Source organism: Pituophis catenifer, unplaced genomic scaffold (assembly GCF_029215685.1).
Source record: "Pituophis catenifer annectens isolate HBS135680 unplaced genomic scaffold, rPitCat1.0.hap2 SCAF_1, whole genome shotgun sequence".
Taxonomy (NCBI): Eukaryota; Metazoa; Chordata; class Lepidosauria; order Squamata; family Colubridae; genus Pituophis; species Pituophis catenifer.
Genome location: NW_027256881.1, coordinates 69,147,812 through 69,169,659, shown reverse-complemented (window position 1 = coordinate 69,169,659; position 21,848 = coordinate 69,147,812). Strand labels below are relative to the sequence as shown.

The window sequence follows — 21,848 nt, the reverse complement described above, 5'->3', positions numbered from 1 at the left end:
CTCCCCACTCTTATTTAACCTACGCATGAACCCATTGGATAAGGTCATCTGTCAGAATAGGTAGTTCTGCCTTGGGTTGTGGAGATTCTGCTTCTATGTCTGTGTGGGCTCCAACTCAATCAAGCAGGACTGAATGGTTTTGGATTTTAGGGTGTCCAGAGGTCTGGACTGTAGATCTTCTGTGTATAGTTATGGATGGAGTTGTGTTGCCTCACACAGAACCAATGTACAATTTGGGGGTTCTCCTAGACTCATGGAGTTGGTGGTGGCCACGGCCAGATGGGCTTTTCTACAATTTCATGTTGTGCACTAATTGTCTCCTTTCCTGGATCAAGAGGAACTGTGTATGGTCACTCATTCTTCTTTCATCTCCCAACTGGATTGGAAAGCAACATATTCTAAATGGAGCTCTCCTTTCTTCAAAGGAAAGCTACAATTGGCAGCATGAGCAATTATGGGCGTACTTTAGTATGCCGGTACTACATTATCTGTATCTGCCTTTTAAACTGCACTAGTTCCCAACAGGTTTTGAGGTGTATTCAGGGTGCTGTTAGTACCTATAAAGCTCTTCATGGCATAGAGTCAGGATATTTCAATGACCACCTTCCTCCAATTGACTCTACCTGCCCCATCACACCTGGCAAAATATGCATACTCTGGGTCTTGTTGATCAGGAAACATGTCTTTTCTATCACAGTGTCAGCCAGGGGTGAAATCCAGCAGGTTCTGATAGGTTCTGGAGAACCAGTAGCGGAAATTTTGAGTAGTTCAGAGAACCGGCAAATACCACCTCTGGCTGGCCCCAGAGTGGGATGGGAATGGAGATTTTGCAGTATCCTTCCCCTGGAGTGGGGTGGGAATGGAGATTTTGCAGTATCCTTCCCCTGCCATACCCACCAAGCCACGCCACGCCCACCAAGCCACGCCCACAGAACCGGTAGTAAAAAAAATTGGATTTCACCACTGGTGTCAGCCCTTTGGAAGACCATTCCTCCTGAGATTAGATCCCTAAACTTGCTGCACTTCTGGATTGACTTTTCTTTTAGACATAGGATTTCAGAAATGGTGGAGCTTGTGAAGTTATGAATTTGTTGTTTGCCCAATTATGTTTGCTGCCCATTTTTTTTTTCTTTTTGATATGTTTCTATTTTTTTTGTTTTGGTGTTTTATTGTGTTAGTTGCCCAGAGATGGCAGCCATACAAATCCAATAAATCCAATAAATAAATGAATAAATCCAATCGAGTGCTCAATTTTGGGCTGAGGTTTTAAGCATAAATTTATATGCAAATTAGTTGCATTTTAAAATGTTTCAAAACTAAAAAAAAACCGTGTGCTTAATATACAAATAAGATTGCCCATATTTAGAGTATTAAAATACAGCATACCTACTTGGGATCAGAAACAGATTGAAAAATAACTATTTCACGAAGTCATTTAGCGAATGTATGGCATTAGTGGAATTTTAACCCCAGGTTACAAATAGTTTGTATTACTCCAATAGATAAATAAATTACTAGAAATACAATCCCAAATTAAAAGTAACTTTTATTAAAATATTCAAGTAAGGAGAATGATCAACAGTACATTTTATCATACAACATATATCAAATGAACTATATAATTGATTTTAGACAAAGAAGCTTTTACCAGCATAGACTTGAGATTTTTTTTTAAAGATAAGAGCCAATATAAAGACTATAGAAATCTATGTTACTTAATACACACTCAACTGTACTAGAAATCTGTATTTAGCATATTACAAAGGGTAGAGGTATATAATTTGAAATATTAAGGAACATATCAAGATGACATCCTTTGCTGCAGGCTGCATAGTTTATAGTATGAAATGGGAATCTACCCAGAGGAACGATAATGTGTTAAATTTTAAGAAATGATACTTTATTTGAACTGGACTCCACACTATGCCAGTTTGACCTATGGAATGAAATCAGTATGGTCTTTATTTGGCCTGCAGGTTTTTCATGTGCTGGTACTATTATTAGAATGATTATTAGTAGTGCTAGTACCTGCTGCAATTAGCATACTGCAGTACAAAAAAGAAGAAGAGTACATCTTAATGGTAAAGAACACGTTTTAGATTTTAAAAGTGCTAAATTAAATCCTTGGCATCTCAGTTGGGCCTAAGTAGGCTCCTGTTCAAAACCTGAAAGTGCTGCCCATCAGTACAGATAATTCCAAGTAAGTTGACTAATTGTTTGACTTGGTATAAGGCAGCTAATTGGGAAGCTTTGATTTAACTTTAATATTCATAATTCAAACATTCATCAAGCACATTCTCTTCTGAAATTCCACTTTTTACATGGAAATAAAATAGTTAAGAAATTGGTGGTGCATATTGCTCATCATAGTTTTTCAGTCCCTCTGAAAGACAGCCTGGGTTGGCACACAACACACCAGACTAAAAGACAATTGGCCAATTTGTGACTCAGTGTGTTGTGCAAATCTAACCTGTATGGTTGATTTATGATTCACTGTGTGTTCCGTCAGGCAATTTGGTTAATTCATAAGCCATTATTATATAAGCTATGGCTAGTCTACTGTGCAAACAAGCCAAAGACAGTTCATGAAATTTAACCAACAAAATCTAATTATCACATATTTAACAACAAATAGGATTCTTTTATTACAAAACACAAATAGAGAACAATAGAAATGTTGAACACATACCACTGATAGAAAAATTGACATTAAAAACCTTCACTTAAAATGTAGTAACTTAGAATATATTGTGTTCTAGAAAGGATTACTTTTAGACTAAATTACTACATGGGAGAAAACTTGAGGAAAAGCATGCACCATCAGTAATGTATTTTCACAGATAACATTTTTAATTGCAGAGTGAATCATAGGATAGTACATAAGAGCTTCTTCTCCCGGAAGGGATTTTCAGATGCAGGCACCGGTATAATAAGGGGATCTTCTCCCATATGAGCATCACAATATGCCAATAAATCAGCAGCTGCCTTGGATACCTAGGAGCATTTTAAAAAGAAGAAAAAGAACAAAAGAAAAATGGGGGAAGGGTTATCTAAGTATTATTACTATTGCAACAGTGTTAATAGATTGATCCAAGCAGTTAGAATATTTTCTGTGTAGTAGTCCTTTATACCAGGGGTCTCCAACCTTGGCAACTTTAAGACTTGTGGACCTCAACTCCCAGAATTCCTCAGCCAGCAAAGTCTTAAAGTTGCCAAGGTTGGAGACCCCTGCTTTATACCATAGTTGGGGAAACAGTTGCCCCAGACTTGCACATGAGTTTTGAAAGCTTTGTGTGTATCGCCCAGCCTTTCAACAAAATTCTCTGTATTATAATTTTGAATAAGGCAGAAACACAAAAGTATTAGGTATATAAGCAGTAATCATATAATTAAACAATTTAATGTTAAATTATTTTAAAGCTTTTGCCTTGCCACATCAGATTTTTTTTGAGGATATGATTTTCACACCATGCATACATATCAGACTATAGTTCAGTATGTAATTTATTAATCTCTCTGAAATTATAGTAAATTCCTAAAAATAGTACATATATGTGACAGAGCTGCATCATGCAGAAACGTTATCACAAGTTGTGTTGTCCAAACAGGGCAGATTGTTCTATCACCAACCATAAGTCACTCCAAAGAACGAAGTCAATGCTATAAGGAAGCCATGTGAAATGTTGCAGCAGAGCTGGCCAGCAAAATGCACCAAAACCAAGCATTTTTTTTAATTATTATTCATATGTAGCTCCTATACATGTTTTGTTTTTAGTCTATGATAATGTACCAAATGGTACATTCTGGCACAAGTACAAACGTGCAGGAAAAAAGGAAAAGCTCAATTAGATTTGTCAGTTATTTTTGTGCTAACGGATTGTAAAATAGTAACAGAAAGGAAAACAAGGAAAAATTAGATTAGAAATTTATGTAAGGAAACTAAATATTGGAATATGTGTCCTTCCCCAAGCAATGTAACTTGGAATCAACAATTTCTGATAAATTGGTTTCCAGATCACAATCCAAACAAGGTAACTACATTAAACCAATAGTTGATTGAATCTCCTTTTGTTTATTATAGATGAATATTACCACAAATTCTACCTCGGAAGGTTGTTACCAGATATTTATGATTTAAGACAAAGTTAGCAATCTCTGAAAGAACTAGAGAATGTTATCATTACATTTCAGAGTAAAGAAGGTGATTAAAAACAGCCCAAGTTAGAATATAATCCTGTTAGATACCCTATAATTATAAGATTCAGTGACAAGACAAAATGCTGCAATTACTACAGTCACCTTCCATGAAAAGACAGACATAATTACTGTTCATGCAATGACACCCACTCTGCTTTTGCTTTGTATCTAAAATGAGCACATCCACAAACATCTCACTAATGCCAGTGTTGATTTCACAACACTATTTTAGAAATAATTAACAATTCCATCTTTAAAGGAGAATGGGAAAAGCACAATAGCTGCTGTATGCAATTGTTCACAGTGCTACTTATGTTAAAAAAATCAGTGTTTCTTGACTGGACGTCAGCAGCATAGTTTCGTTATTCTAAAAGGTATCTGCAAACTTTAGTTATACCATACAAATTTCTTCTACCAATATTGTCTCTAACTTTTTCAATTTCACTGTTTTATTTTTAAAAAAGGAATTTTCTTTAATTAAAGTCTAATTTTTTAGTATATTTCATTCGCTATTCTGAATATTTTAAGAGTTTAATTTATCAGTTCCTATTTGGATAATCGGGTCTTTGCATATTAACTTCAAATATACACAAGTCTCTTGTTAATATAAATATTGATTACATCAAGAAGCCTCTCACGTTTTTTTTTATTTTTGCTGAATTGAAAAACTATTATCACACGCTGAGAATAAACCAAAATATTAAACTTTACAATATTTTGAAATCATTGTAATAGCTTCTTAAAGTTATTAGCTGTTCAAAACAAAGGATACAATAGTTAAATTAGAGGCATTATGGTTTACTTATTAGCTTGGTATACATATTAGCTATGTAAATAAGCTCTATATACTAAGAAACATCTATGTATTTCTCAGCTTAGTAATCAAAATCTTATTATCTGAACATACCATGAGCATGCATATGGTTTCCAGATGTGTGATCATCCAAGTAGTATATAAAATTGAACCTGTTTAGCTTTAAGAATAAAACTAGATTAGATAATGTTCAACTTCTGGAAGAGAAGAAATGGTGGCCAATAAACAGAATTAAAACCCCAATCTCTCTGTTTTCTTTTCCATAGTTGTTAGATCTAATCTCTCTGCTCTTTGCATGCATGTTCTTCATATATCTTCACTGAATACAAAGAGCTATGCTTGGCTACTAGCCTAAAATGTACAAAACTAAGTTTTGTGGTTTTTTATGTCAACAGTAATGGTTTAGAATATTATACAAAGCCAGCCAATGGGTCTTTTGAGTAAACCATGGTTATATAAACCATGGACTTGAGTATGAACTCAATTTTATAAGGCAGTAACAGTGTTTACCAATGGCATAAAAGATTGTATATAACATCATAAATCAATATAATTGATTGTCCCTATCCTCAGCATCAGCTTTTTCAAAATGTCAATTTAAATGTATCATTCAGAATGTTTTGTATTTATGGAAATGAGTCCTCTCTGTTTATGCATGTGCAAAAATATATTAATGTTTATGTGGGAATGTTATTTGAGAAAATAATAAAAGTTAATTATTTTACAATGTATGTGTTTCATTTCCAAAGAGAAGTAAATGTGTATAAATTCGTTTTACTTATTCATGAATGTAAAAAATCACAATCTAAAATATTCAAGTCAAAAATTTTCATGTGCAGTAATTTCAAATTTCAAACCAGAGAAAAATCTGCTTAGGCAGTGTTTTCAGAGAATGAGGTCTTTGAGAAACAACTTTAGTACTGTAATTGACAGTGTTGTCAATTACATAGTGTTGTCCTCTGTCCCCAGGTGTTCTGGGGAGAGTTTAAACTTCACAGAATTGTCACTGAGCCAACTTGTAACAACATTTAATTAATTTTATAAGCCAAGATGTTCTCTGTTCTATATTGTGGACAGAAAATTTAAGAAATGTCAATAGCTTTAAAACACTTCTAAATACTGCTGTGTTCACTCAAGTACAACAAAATTGCACTCTGTAAGGATGTATCACATCTAACATTCCACAAATCTTCAAACTCCAGTTACAATGGATATAATCCACTTTTTCCCTAAGTTAAAATGAGAGAGAGTCTTTTCTCAAGAGAAAAAAAATGTATCAACAAACTAAGTTACAAAGCTGCTCAGGAAATAATTCAAGGTTAATCTGATCCTTCACGTGCAATTAACTTTTAAGCATAAATGCTGTACCCTACAAGTAATAGCAATATGCCCTAATTTCAGCATAACCTAAACATGTATATTTAGGCAACTTGAGTAAATTCCAACATTATCCAAATGAATTTACATTTGAACAGTAGGACTTTTCTCTCTTTAATTCCACAGTACTGACCTTAGCCTCATTCTATCATGAGAATACCCCAAGGTTTCTGCATCAGATTTTGAGAATCCAGTGGGTTCTAGGAGAAAAAATATCTACCCCTTTTTTCTGCAATAGACACTGATCCATAAACAGTTACGGCTTCCTAATAACAAATATCACAGGATAATATCTGTAGGAGTTACACTGAGAACCAGAGAGTACCAAGGAAGGAATAATCCTTGTTGTGTCCATTGCCACCCAACTCCCTGCCTGAGACATGTAAAGCAGTTGTCCCTTAAGCTATGAGAAAACTGGTGATGATGGGAAAGCTACAGATTTAAACTGCGCTGGACAAAAGGGGAAATTGCACTCTCATATTAACAGATGGCAAACAACTAGCTTCAGCCTAATATGGATGCCAGTGTGCCATAAAAATTCTTATCTAGCTACGCTGTGTTGAAAATCTGAGTAGCTTCTGTAGAGTTCTAACCAGTGGGTGGTTAGAATTTGTAAATATGGTTACAAGTTCAAATTTACCTTTATCCTATCCAGATATGCTTCCATTTTTAACTGCTCCACTGCTTTTCTTGCTTGAGATATACTTGTTGTACTGTTATTAGGCATTATCTCCTTCATTCTGATTTTCCTAGATCAATAAAAATGAGAGCATTACAAATTGTTTATTTTCAAAAGATAAACCATTCTAAGAATAGATATATTTTTCTAGCTCCAATTTTTTCGTAGATACTTCTTTCATTTCACTGATCAATCCTAATTCAATTGCCAGTATGGAATTTTATCTCTACAATCTTGCCCAAGGCTTTTCAATATATTCAGTATCAAGTTACCTAATAATAACCTGTCATATTTAATACATAATTAAATCATTTATTATAGCAGGAGAGATCAGTTTTGGGCAACTCCCTAAATTGAGAATGAGTAAAGGCTGCATTGGCAGAGCAGAATCATAAGGGACAGGAAAATCAGGGGTTTCCCTCCCTAATTATATGGACAAGAGAGGTTGGGTTTTTTATTTTGCTTTGTTTTCTTTAATTGGCCTATTTCTGCGTTTCCTGCTTAAAAATATCAGGAAACTTCATATCCTCAGTGATAATAATACCACTGATTTTCATCTGTCAGTTTTAGGGCTTCTAGGATTTCAAAAATGCTTATGGGGGGCCACAAGTTACCCATTGCTGCATAATAGCTTTGGAGAGAAAGGAAAAAAGAGAAAGACTAATCGTGTTTCTTAGTTACTCAAAACCTGGATTGGTTTTACAAATCAGGGAACTCTGCATTTGTCTGTCAAGTGAAATTTCAGCCTTTGAAAAACACTGATATTTGTTTCTTTATTTTAAAGAATTGCAGGCCAGATTTAAGGGTAAAAGAGTGCCCAAGGTGGCTTCTTTCCTATCAAAATACAAATAAAAATATAAGACATAAATCACACCACAAAATTTCATTTATTCTCTGTTTCATATTTTCAATTCCAAATCCAGTAATGTAATTTTTAGAGCATAAACTAATAATGTTGAGCTAAAACAGTTTAACATCTTGTATATGTTTTTCTTGGTTATTTAGTTTTAGATTCTCTGTACATTTCTTCTTTCATATTAAAACACTGAATGTTTCCTATTCTCCTCTGCTTTATCTGCTAATTTATCTTACCTATTTTATAAAACAACTATAATTTAAAAATCATAGTTTAGAATAGAATACAATAGAATTCTTTATTGGCCAAGTGTGATTGGACACACAAGGAATTTGTCTTTGGTGCATATGCTCTCAGTGTACATAAAAGGACAAGATACATTCATCAAGAATCATAAGGTACAACAGTTAATGATAGTCATAGGGTACAAATAAGCAATCAGGAAACAGTATCAATATAAATCGTAAGGATACAAGCAATAAAGTTACAGTTATGCAGTCATAAGTGGGAGGAGATGGGTGATAGGAACGATGAGATGATTAATAGTAATAGTAATGCAGACTTAGTGAATAGTTTGACAGTGTTGAGGGAATTATTTGTTTAGCAGAATGATGGCATTCGGGAAAAAACTATTCTTGTGTCTAGTTGTTTTGGTATGCAGTACTCTATAGTGTCATTTTGAGGACAGGAGTTGAAACAATTTATGTCCAGGATATGAGGGGTTTGTAAATATTTTCACAGCCCTCTTTTTGACTCGTGCAGTATACAGGTCCTCAATGGAAGGCAGGTTGGTAGCAATTATTTTTTCTAATTATCCTCTGAAGTCTGTGTCTGTCTTGTTGGGTTGCAGAACCGAACTAGACAGTTATAGAGGTGCAGATGACAGACTCAATAATTCCTCTTTAGAACTGTATCAGCAGCTCCTTGGGCAGTTTGAGCTTCCTGAGTTGGCACAGAAAGAACATTCTTTGTTGTGCTTTTTTGGTGACGTTTTTGATACTAGCTGTCCATTTTAGATCTTGAGATATGACCTAGAAATGTGAAGGTCTCTACTGTTGATAGTGTGTTGTCTAGTATTGTAAGAGATGGTAGTATGGGGGGTTTCTCCTAAAGTCTACCACCAGTTTTGAGTGTGTTCAGTTCCAGGTTGTTCCGGTCAACGATGAGGCTAGTTGTTCAACCTCCCGTCTGTATGCGGATTCATCGTTGTCTTGAATGAGACCAATCACTGTTGTATCATCTGCAAACTTCAGTAGTTTAACAGATGGATCATCTGAGATACAGTCATTGGTATATAGAGAGAAGTGGAGAGAGCACATAGCCCTGGGGGGCTCCTGTGCTAATTGTACAGGTATCTGATGTGATTTTGCCTAGCTTCACCTGCTGCTTCCTGTCTGTTAGGAAGCTTGTGATCCACTTACAAGTGTGTTCAGGTACCACTAGCTGATTTAGTTTAGTTAGAAGAATGTCCGGTATGATGGTATTGAATGCTGAACTAAAGTCTACAAAGAGGACCTTTGCATAGGTCTTTGGAGATTCAAGATGTTGTAGGATGTAGTGCAGCGCCATATTAACAGCATCATCTGTCGATCTATTTGCTCGGTATGCAAATTGCAGGGGGTCTAAAGCGGATCCGTGATGGTTTTCAGGGGACATCACTAGCCTTTCAAAGGTTTTCATAACTATAGTTGTTAGAGCAACTGGTCTGTAGTCATTCAGTTCCTTGAGGAAGGGCTTCTTCAGCACTGGGATGATAGTGGAACATTTGAAGCAAGAAGGAACATAGCACATCTCTAGCAATTTATTGAAGATATTGGGTCAGCACAGACTTTTAAGCAAGGAGGAGTTATCTTGTCTGGGCCTAGTGCTTTTCCTGACTTCTGTCTGTGAAATAGATCTTGCACTTCCTTTTCTGTGATCACCAGGGGTTGTGAACCCAATGGGATGGGATCAGTTGTAGGGGGTTTGGCTGTTGTTGGTGTGTCTGGGATGGGGGTTGTGGAGATAGGTGTCTGCAGTTTCCTTTCAAACCTGCAGTAAAACACGTTCAGGTCATCTGCCAGTTGTTGATTTCCTTCAGCCTGGGAAGGAGGTTTGCTGTAACCGGTGATATTTTTAACAGTTTTCCACATGTTTGCTGGTTCGTTTGTTGAGAACTGATTTCTTAGCTTTTCAGAGTAGCTTCTTTTTGCTGCTCTGATCTCCCTTGTTAATACGTTTCTGGCCTGATTGTACAGCATTCTATCACCTTTTCTGTAGGTTTCCTCTTTGGTACGACGTGGCTGCTTAAGTTTAGCTGTGAACCAAGGTTTATTGTTATTGTGTATTCGCAAGTTCCTGGTCGGTACATAGGTCTTCACAGAAGCTGACATATGATGTTACAGTATCTGTGAGTTCATCTAAGTCTGCAGAGGTATTTTCGAAAACATTCCAATCACTGCAGTCAAGGCAGGCTTGTAGCTTTAGCTTTGCCTCCTCAGTCCAGGTCCTCACTGATTTAATTGTTGGTTTCGTGGTTTTAAGTCTTTGTCAGTAAGCAGGTACAAGATGAATCATGCAATGATCAGTGTGTCCCACAGCTGCTTGTGGTAAAGACCGATTATGGCTTAACATATGCCAATTCATCCTATGGCAATTTATTCAATCAGTAATAAGCAGAGAGCCAGTTTTGTCCAATGGTTAAGATGATAGGCTAGAAACTGGGAGACTGAATTCTAGTTCTGCTTTAGGCATGAAAGCACGCTGGGTGACTTTGGCCAGTTATTCTCTCTCAGCCCAACCCATCTCACAGAAAACAGAGGACAAAAGGAGTATTAGGTATGTTCACAACTTGGGTTTATAAAGTAATAAAGGCAAGATTTTTTTTAAAAAAAACCTCCCTTTACACAATATGTGAAGTCCCACTAAAGTAGTACAGAAATACTTATAAATGGTTAAAATGTTTGCATGTGTACATCATTAACATATAAAAGGTTGTATCTAGAGTTAATACAGTACCAGAAACAAAATCACTACAAAGGGAGAACTGAAATTGAGAATCAGTTGATTTATTTGTACCTTAAAAGAACCCATTTATTTGTCGTAAAAGAAATCTTATGACCAGATTTTGAAAGAGGTCATCAGTAAAAACCAGGCAATCAGTGAGAAGCAATGGCAACCTGTAATATGAACTTCCCTATAATTTGCCTGTCTATCTCTCCTATTATTGATAGTTAGAAAGGTTTGGTTTTGATATTAAGATGTTTTATGTATTATTTGTATTCTGTACTATTCTGATGCAGACTTTATTGCAGCATTACAGTTTTACCTGAGATACGCTAATTTGAGGGAGGTGGAAATGTTTTTATTACAATGAATAGCAATGGAATAAATAGCAAATCTAGCTTAGAATCTCAATTTAAATTCCTGGGCTATGTGATCTAAAAATCAAATGGATGGTTAAAGAAAAACTTGATATGAAAGATGTACTGCTCTCCTCTGTCTTTCTAGTTCTACAGAATATGAGAAGGCTAACAGATAAGACAAGTGGCTATTGTGCAGGCATATAGCCCAGGGGGAAGAGAAGCGCTACAAGAGAGCTGAATATCTGTGAGTGACAGGATTTTTTTAAAAACACAGGGTAAAATCTCTGCATACACTTTTACTAAATAAGGTACCAGAAGGTTATTTCAGAGTCAGATTAAAACAAATATACGCAAAGGCATACTGCAAATAAAGGAAAATTACTCCTGAACCCTCACATCTAATTTACTATTTTTAAAGAGGAGGGGGAAAACCAACTCTTTTAATATATTGCAATCAGTTCTGAGAATCAGTGGCTTCTTAAGAGGTTTGGAAAAAAGTAAAACCAAAAGTAAATTTGTGCTTTGCTTGCTTCTACTCAATATGAATATGAAACAGAAACAATAAGAATGTAATCTTTGTCACAAATTTTTATTTCTCTCTCTCTCTCTGTTTTTCAAGCAAGATTTCCTTTCCATAATCTATTTTATTTGATTCATGTTAAAGTTTTGCAAAGAAGCTACATTACATATCTATATCTCTTGAGAAAGAATTCCAAGGCCATACTGCCCATCAGGTTTTTTCCCTTTGAGGAAGCTTTTATTTCATTTTATTTATTTAGTTTGTTTCCCACCCATCTCGTTGCAAGGCGACTCTGGGCAACGTACAACATTTAGTTTTAGATTTGCCCTTCTGGACTCTGAGACCAGCAATTCCTGAAGAGAGAAACAGAGATATGAAAAAGAATGAAAATGGATATGGTGTGGCTGAGGCAAAGAGGGACCTTGGATTTGTAAGGATTTTCTAAACCAGTAAAATATTTGGATGAACAAGCCTACTCTGATTAATCAGTTTCTCGTAATTACTCTCAAAGAATAGTTCAAATGCCATTAAAGAACTTCAAGCAGATATGAAAACTGTTGTGTGGATTTTTTGTTCCTTTTTGGCCTCTACTCTCGTCTTAAAAAGGTTTTGCCTGCTGTAGACATAAGTAATTGATGTAATATACTTGTGATTACAGCATGGGTACATATATCTGCAGATATACAGTAGAACCTCTGGTCACGAACATTTCTGACAATGAGCAAATTGGGTTCCGACAAAAAAATTCACAATATTTTTTTTTCACGGCCGATTTCCCCTTCCACGTCATTGTTTTTGTAAGCGCCAAATTTCCAAAATTAGGTTCAGGTCACAACCAAATCAGTTTGCGACCAGTTATGGAACAAATTATGGTCGTCACCAGAGATTCTACTGTAGTTATAAACAATGAATCAATAACCTTAACCTATCTGGTGGGAAGAAAGCAAAGGACAGCCAAAACAAGCAGACATAATCTCTGTACTTTCACTTGGGGGACAAAAACAAACCATTTTGCAAAAAATATTAACCCCCTTTTCCCTGCATATTTTTGCCAATGAATATTGTAAGAGTGACATATAAAGTGAGAAAAGTGCATGAGCAAATAGCAATCAAAGTTTGGTGCTTGATTCATTTATTTCATAAACAAAGATATCTACTATCTGATGCCCCAGTGAATTGCCCTCCCCTCCTCTTAGAGGCAGTAACTAGTAACTAGTAACTAACTCCTCTCATTGGTGGTCAATCTCTCATACAACTGGATAAAAATTTTGGCCTATTTCTCCATGGCAATCTGCTTCAGCTCAATAATGCTTGAAATGAATTTACTAGCACGAATTGCTCATTTCAGACTCTACCCCCTTTCTCTTAAAGTTGATCTTTCCAAAACATCAAATATGTTCTTCTGCAGTCATTCTCTCCCAGACTTCTTTGTATGTTTGGGATCAGTATCTTTTGATCTAATGCTTGAAAAGTGGCATGAGTCACTCCTGGTGAAATAGGAAGCTATATAAATTAGACATGGTAGGTAGGTAGGTAGGTAGGTAGGTAGGTAGATGGATGGACGGATGGACGGACAGACACACATGAATGGACGGACAAGGGAGGGAGGGAGGGAGAGAGAGAGATTTTTATACTGTTGAATGCAATGTTCGTTTTCTGCCAAACATAACAATTCCATGTAATTGCAAAATGTTCATATTTGATTCATCTGTCCATAAAATGTTCCTTCAGAAATCTGGAAAGCTGTCCAGGTGCCTTTGGTAAATTTAAGACAAGCATTACTATTCTTAGCAGTGGCTTCTACCTTGCTTACCAAACTCCCAATAATGCCTTTTTAATCAGTTTTTTTCAGATGGGTAAATTGTGTAGACTGTTTGGTCAAGACAAAAAAAAAATCCTTCAAATCCCTACATGCTGTCCTGGATTTTAATTTCTTGTATGCTGTGCTCTTAGAATGGTTTTGAGAGGATGGCTGCTATTTGCAGTGTTCACTGATCTCCAAGCCTTCTCCATTTCAAGAGAGTCTCTGACCATGGATTAATGGAGAAGTAGTTTTTCATTGTTTTCACACTGAACATGTTTGAACATCTAGAACTGATATGGTAAGACTTTCACATTGATGAGCCAAGGTTTGCGAGATTTACATAGGGTAGGGTTGTTGGCACACATTAGCCCTGATTGTTTAAGGAAGCACTCACATACCTAGCCCTAGTTACATCGGTAATGCACCTGATTGAATTAAGGGGAAACTACAATTTTTCACACTTGCATATCATATGGATGACCTTTGTTTATGGAATAAGATAAAAATGAAACTTTATTTTTTCACTCAAATTCCATATATACAGTATAAAGTCACCCAGCATGCTATCTGATTGATAGAAAATTATGCAGAAATTCAGAAAATCTTCACACTTTTTCATAGAACTGAAATTATTCTCTTGCCTATTTCACACAATAACATCCTTATTTTCTTACAAGGGAGAGGCAGGGAAAGGACACCTCTACTAGATGAAAAGTCCACTGGTATATTGCTAGATGAATCTAAAGTAAATATAATTAACTGTTCTGAAAGCTGTAATTCCTACTTAAAGGACTTACATTTATATCTGTTTAAAACACAGCTACAACAACAAATAGGCTTCTAATGAAGTTCATCTCAAGCATGGGCCTCTGCATGGGTTAATTTCTGAGCACAACACAGATTATAAAATGAAGGGTTAGTTCCATGAATATAGATATATGGGGTTTTTTTTGACATCAGTTCACAATAATTACTATATCTTCCCCAGTACAGACTCTCAGATCACGTATTTCCTCAGGTTCTAAATTTCTTATACCTTCAAATCACCTGGCCCAGAAAAATACTCTCTGCTTTTGGTTTAAATCCCATTTTTGCTTCTATCGTATTTTCTGCTAAAAAAAAAAGGAACCAATTTTTATTTTCTATATCCATGTATCACAAGTTAATAGATGTAGTACTAAAAATGACAGAATTCAAAGTGTTCAGTATACATTTATTTAAATTACAACAAGGCAAAGTGATTTTGTTTGCTTGCTTTGTGCTATTTCCATCCAAATTATACTTGGGATTATAAAACAAAATGGGAAATATGCGAGTTTTGATTTAGAACAGGGGTACCCAACCCCCTGGGCCACGGCCTTTTTAGAATTGGGTCATGCGAGTGGCTGGCCAGTGTATGTGCATGCGCACGTAGCTCAACTTGTGTGACCCATCGGTCACACAAGTCAAGCTGCGCGCCAGCCTGCCACCCATGCAAGGGCTGCATGCGCACATGTGTACCAGCCCACTACTTGTACAGCCCAGTTCCCCTCTCCCCCCAGCCGAGCCGCCAAGCTGCAAAGGTTGGGGACCACTGATTTAGAACACAAACCAAATTTCCCTAATTCTTTGTGGCATTTCATGAGGATGAGGATGGTGATATCCATTTGGTTGTGTCTGACAATTGGCGATTGTATGGGCCAGGTCTCTCCATATCTTCTGATCTTGCACTACTTTTCTGAGTTGTTCTATGCTCTGCCTGGTGTCATTTTTGATGGAGTCCTGCCACCATGGGGGCAATTCCTACTAAGTATTTTCCCAAACGTCATTTTTTGATGAATTTTTGTCTAAAAGTTAAGTATCTACACAGCCTTTGATTTCTAAAATGTCTTGCCACTGGATGAAAATTTAAAATTTCAATTTGGTCATGTGTTCAAAACATTTCTCCTTTAGGACCTGCTCACAGAACCATATCTCACTAGTTAAACTAAGGTTATTAAACTAAAGTTGTCCTCAGACAGAACCTACAAAGAAAAATACTACCCGATAGCATTAACCCTATAAATAACAATCAGAATTGAAAATTTATTTATTTATTTATTTAATTTATTTATTTATTTATTTATTATTTATTTATTTATTTATTTATTTATTAGTTCAATTTATATGCCGCCCTTCTCCGAAGACTCAGGGCGTCTTACAATGCACTTATAGCAATAGCCTTCATTCTTTTGTATATACCTGCTTATTAGGGCTTTTGGCCCCCCATAAGCGGTGTTTCTACAAAGTCAGCTTATTGCCCCCACAATCCGGGTCCTCAATTTACCTACCTCGGAAGGATGGAAGGCTGAGTCAACCTTGAGCCTGGTGAGATTTGAACTCGCACTAATTGCAGGCAGCTGGCAGCAAAGTGCTGCATAACAGCACTTAGTCCGCTGCACCCCCAAGGCTCTTGGTGCACCAAGAAAACTCTGTAATGCTGCTCTGATTTTTTTATTAGATCATGATTTTAGGTTTTAATGGGTATAGAAACAGAAAAATTATAATCAGATGCAGGCCCTATAACTGTTAATAACTATAAAGCTATTTTTTTAAATTTTAATTATTGACTATCCAGTATTTAATGTAAATCAAATAAATGAACCATTAATATAGACCAACAGCACCATCTAGAGAAAGAACAGCAACATGCAATGGTTTGTGACCCTTTTTAATTGTACCACTAAATTCTGGCATAATGGCCAGAAATTAGATATATGATTTGCCACAGTTCCTCAGTGAAAAGTTATCACATGCACTGCAAATGACATTCCAACCTTTGCTTGAAAACCTCCAGTGATATGGAGTATTTATAACCCAAGGAGGCAGACTGTTCCACTGCTTGACTGCTCTCATAATCAGGAAATTCCTTATGTTTGACTCTCTGTCTATAAAGCTTCCACCCATTGGTTTTTGTCCTCCTAGAATCATTGGATGCCAGGCAGCATATACATTTAATATATAATTATGTTATGGTTGGTCTTACAGCCAGATGCTTAGATTGGATTTGGCATTTTTATCCACCTATCCTTCCCAAGGACCTGGAACAAGCAGATATTGTTGTTTGATGATGTAAGCTGTTCCAGGTAAAGCTGCCTTTTGCCATTGACTGATGGTGATTTTATCAATGCCAATGCTGTTAATGCTCCGTTTGGAGATTGCATCCAAGGTGCTTATTATTATTAGTACTACCACCAGTATCTGTGTTTTCTTTTGCCACAGTTGTTCTATTTCTATTTGCAGATCTTTGTATTTTGTAATTCTATCCAGTTTTCTATTCTGTTGTCACCATGTATTGACATGTTACTATTAATATTACAGTGGCTCTAAAGAGAATAACCCATAATATGTCAGTTCTTTTAATCGATTTCCATAGGATTTAGCCTCCAAGTCTGTTTCGACCTGCACTTTTCTTCTGTGCTCCCCTCCTGTCCCTCAAGCAGAGCTTCTGACAGACTGGATCTCTTTCTCATTTTACAAAAATAGAAAATTAAAATAGGAATTAAATATTTCAGCATTCTCCTTTATGTCCATCACCATCTTGCTATCTTCTCTGACTAACAAACTGATCATTTTTCTCTTGTTCTACACATAACTCCAAACCACTTTTTATTTTTGGCATTCACAGCAAGACTCAGCTCATTCTGAGCCTTAGTCTACCTGTTCCTTTCCTTATAAATTCAGGCTATTTCTTGAAATTTTGCTTTTGTTACATGTCCCTCTTTTCATTTTTTAAAATTTGTCTTTATTGTTATTATTTTCAGTTTATTACAGAACTGTATTTTTAATTCCAGAAGCCTCTATTCCTCTATTCCTTCCTCAGGCCTTGATCTTGGAAGTGTGTAAAAAAATACTACTTGTGCTCCAACCATTTTTGCTTTCCTGCCTAAGCCCTGATAGTCCCTTGATAACTCTTCCAGGTTGTTTCTGGCAGTGTCTTTGTTCCAGTATGAAATAGGAGAAAAGGACTATGATCAATACAGTAGGATTGATTAATCAGGTTAGTGTCTCTCCATCACTCCTGTATATACACACTTGGGAAACAGCATATTTCCCTTGATAAATATATATATAAGGTCTGTAGACTGCCGATTTGAGTTCTCTCAGGATCAGGTCACCCATCATCACCACATACCTTTGGGACAGTGGTTGGATTTCTCACCTCCATGGAAATTCAAGCTTCTCTCTTCCCTGTCCCTGGAACGCTGAGAGAAAAGTCTTTTCCATAAGTTAAAAAGTCTGTTTCTGCACCAATGAATACTTGCATCTTTAATCTCTTTTTAACTCATACCTTCCCATCATCTCCCTTTATCTCAATGCCCCAAGCAGGGATATCCCAATCAGTCATCTGTTCGTCATGCTTACAGTCCCCCTTTCTATGGTTTGGAGTTCAGCTCTTCCCTTTCTATCGTCTGGTTTGTTATTTATTTTTGTTCCAGCCAAAAACATTTTTCAAAAATCTGTACTGCAGAGCAAGGGCTATTCTCATTCCATCCATTGAGTGACACCTGGGGGGGGGGGAGGTGAAAACTGAAAAAATTATGCAGTAGGTAGAAAGGATCCATTTTCTGAGTCTTCTAGCACTTCAATTCCAATCACAGAAAAGGAGTCAATTAACCTCCACTGACTCTTCAGATAACAGATAATCCCAAATAACACAGTTGATCAGGGCCACTTACTTTAGTCTAGAACAGATCCAGAAGCGTTTGGGGCAAACAGTTACCTCTCAGAATTATTTGACTAAATCAGAGGGCCAGAGCATGATCTTTTTGTTGTTGTTGTTTTGTTTTGCTTGATAAAGTTCATCATCTACCCAACAATAAGATATTGTAAACAATAAGATATATGTTTATTTCCAATTTTTAGTATTAGATTATATGGTGAACAATATTTGTTATTTATATGCTGTGCTCTTATACAAATGGATTTGTGTGTGGATAGATACATTTACACACACACATAATACGTGCGGATTTTTTTCCTATTCGTTTTGGTGTCTTTGATTGAAGGATTATATGCCCTCAAATCATTTTCAATTCCTGGTGACCGCATAGATAGATTTTCTCCATGACCGATATCTTTAAACAGCTATTTGGTTTTGTATACTTGCCACTAAATTCTGAACATTCTGAAACATGTCCATAATTTTTTAAAGGATATGTAACTGCATGTTCCTCATCTCTTGCCTGAAAACAGTTTAAAATCTCTCTGATCTTTTTTTTTTGTATCTAATGCTAGCGCCCTGCTTTCATCACTGTAGTACAACTGGAACGGTCTGTCTGTTTTGCACTAAAATCTGTTCTGGCACTCTTTCATCCGAACAATTGAAATTCCTCAATGTTGCCTATCTATCAGCTCCCAAGTAGAGAAAAAGGAGAAGAGAGAGAAAAGCAACATTTATTAAAATGCTGCTTTGAAGGTTTGAGGCTTGTAACACTTTTCTTTCTTTTTCCTTTCAGGACTACCCTAACCTTCTGCACATTACATTCAGTGGCTAATCATACAGTTAAAATATTCTTCAGAAACCAGCTTACTCTAATAAAGAAGCATCTTCTAACAAGGCTCTTTTATCCCCAAAAGGCACAAACAATGGTGCCAGTTTGTAATCTCTCCCACTTCCTAAGAATATTTGCCTTCTGCCCACAACCTTCATTCTCTGATGGATGCACTGCTATTACCTCCCTAATATATGTGTTATGGACACACATACCATCTTCTGCCTTCTCAGATTTTCTAAATCAGGTGCCACATGGCCTGGAATACTGTACCCAGCAGCTCAAGAGACTAAATTCAGACACACATATACACACACACACACAACGCATATATAGAGCTTCTGTTCATTAGAAAGAATCATCCATGCCAGTTCTTGCCATACTCTTGATTTTATATGGTTGAAGTCAGATGAAAGGCTTAATAATTATGTGAGAAGTCTGTCTGTGCAGTGCAGAAAGTAGCAAAAATGAAAAGCAGAAAATGGGCCTCTTTACCGAAATACAGCCTTACTGTACTGTTTCTGGCAATCCCAGGGACAACTTCTTTAAACCAATTATTTTCGACTAAAACCAAGAATGCAACACGCACGCTTGGAAAACACTTGTGACACACCCCAACTCTTACTAGCTGCGAATCTGCCACCGGCTCAAAGTCTTCTTTCCCCCCCCCTCCCCAACCTCTTCTCAACCAAACCATTGGGTTTGAGACCACTGCCAGCAACTGGGAGCGGGGCTTTCCTTATAAATTCCCCATCCGCGCCCGCCTTCGCCCAGTGCTGAGACTCACCTTGCAGCAAGAAATGGAGGCTTTTGGCAGTCGGAGAGATTCGAACAGCGAAGCCACCAACCACACTCACGCCTCGAGTGCAAGCAGGGACGTCTTGAGGTTGCACATGCCCCGGAGAGGGGGGGGAGGGGGGAAGGGGGGGCTCTTACCCGCCTTGAGGCGAAGATATCGACTATACGACTGGCGTGTGGTTTTATTTTGTTTTGGTTTTGAAAAAGAACGCTACCTGTCCGTCACGCCCCCTGGCTAGCGGAGCAGCCGATAGCCGACTCGCCCGCTTGCTGTGGCTGTGGAGTCTCTGGAGGCGCGCGTGCGCGTCTCCGCTTTTGCCGCGAGGAGGAATTCCAGCTAGTGACGTCAATCGGGGCGAGGGAAAGCGCGCGTCCTCGGGGCGGCCCTGGACTTCTTCCCCTACCTCTTGGAAGATGTCGGCTGTCGGCGCGAGCGTCATCTGTTCCGTCCTCGGCTGCATGAAGAAGGCACGTATACTTCGTGGCTGGAAACGGCGGCAGAGAGGATGAGCGTAGCGGGAGAGAGGCGCGCGACTACAAGCACGGGAAGAAAAAGAAAAGGGAAGAAAAAAAAAAGCCGGGAATTCCGAGCCGCAGAGAGCAACGGCTTTTTTTTCCTCCCGATCTCCGGAGAGTCCCTGAAAGGAAAGCGCTGGGGGACGAGTGTTTTATCTCTGCTCGTCAGCGGTACGGCGAAGGCCAACAACCAAGGACCTTCAGCCGCAGATTTCGGGGCCAAATGGCCCGGGAGCTTCCAAGGAGCCGCTGGGAGCCTGGCTGTTGATGACGGCCGGGTATATGGACGGACACAATTAAGACTCGGCTTTATAGCTGGGAGGAGATTTATGCCTCCATTTTTCGTGACAATAACTGCCGTGTAAAACGAAACGAAAGAGTTTGTTTCCAAATAAATGTGTTCGGTGTCAGGGGAAGCAGAAACAAAAGAGTTTAGAATAGTGTAATTTGTTCGTTATGTTGCCTTCTTAGGGCCGCCTTCAAATGAAGGCAATATAGGAGTGCAGAAACGGGTATAAAGCTCGGAGGAGGACGGAGAGGAATGGAGGCAGAAGGGAATGAGGGCTTGTAAGAGACACTGCAACAACTATACGAAAAAGAAATCAGCTGTCTCCCATGCCAAAGCAATCTAAAGCTGCAAAAAGAATGTGACTCCAGTTATTATTTCCCCCATTGAGCCTAACGATAAATACAGTTCATACATTTATTTATTTATTTATTTATTATTTATTATATTTCTATACCACCTTTCTCCCGTAGGACTCAAGGCGATGTACAGTCAAGAAAAATATAGACACACAAACATCATAAAATTGCTAATTAAAATTATTACTTAGTTTATACATATCACATACATCAAATGTTCGTTACACCTTGAAAGACAATTTTGATTTGGAGCTGATGTTATTTTTTTACAAGGAAAAATGTGAATGGATTTTAAAAATTTAGTATGTAAAGTTTTCCAATAGATTATCCTGCAGTAAGCAACAGAATCAAATGTGTTTAAAAGGAAAAAGGTCATCCAATTCCCCAGTCTATAATTTAAGAAGACAAGTGAGGGGTGAGTAAGAGCCTGTTTCACACTTTGGGTAGGAATCATGTTTGCAAAAGATATACAGATGGTTCCCATATTAAACACAAAAAAAGTGTGAAGGACAAGTGTTCCTCAACACTTCAAAACGCAGGGCATCCTGGTGCATTTTGAAGTGTGTGTGTGAGTGAGAGAGAGAATATCTACTTTTCACATACCCTACAGAAAACACTAGTTAAATACTAACTTTGCAAGAAACAGACTCCAATTCAAAGCATGCTGAACTGAACATTATGTGGGCAACCCTTCAGTTATTTCTTGTGAGAAAGACAAATCTAGATAGAATATTAAAATGGAAAGCATTCACACTGACAATAATGACACTATTATCATGGCAATC

At 37.3% G+C, this 21,848-nt stretch overlaps 1 protein-coding gene across 1 annotated transcript; it reads right to left on the bottom strand.

The window, feature by feature from the left end:
• Positions 1 to 1,667: 1,667 nt before the first annotated feature.
• GNG4 (G protein subunit gamma 4) lies at positions 1,668 to 19,970 on the bottom strand. Its single transcript, XM_070932545.1, has 3 exons — positions 19,892 to 19,970; positions 7,029 to 7,137; positions 1,668 to 2,994 (listed from the first exon to the last, which is right to left on the bottom strand). Exons 2-3 carry the CDS (start codon positions 7,125 to 7,127, stop codon positions 2,866 to 2,868), a joined length of 228 nt encoding a protein of 75 aa, XP_070788646.1. The 5' UTR covers positions 7,128 to 7,137; positions 19,892 to 19,970; the 3' UTR covers positions 1,668 to 2,865.
• Positions 19,971 to 21,848: the final 1,878 nt, after the last annotated feature.

Bases quoted from the DNA above. Each gene is read 5' to 3' on its own strand.
- GNG4 (XM_070932545.1), bottom strand. From the start codon at position 7,127: ATGAAGGAGATAATGCCTAATAACAGTACAACAAGTATATCTCAAGCA. The intron at 2,995-7,028 runs GTAAATTTGAAC...AAATGCTCCTAG, and splicing joins CATATCTGGATAGGATAAAG to GTATCCAAGGCAGCTGCTGA.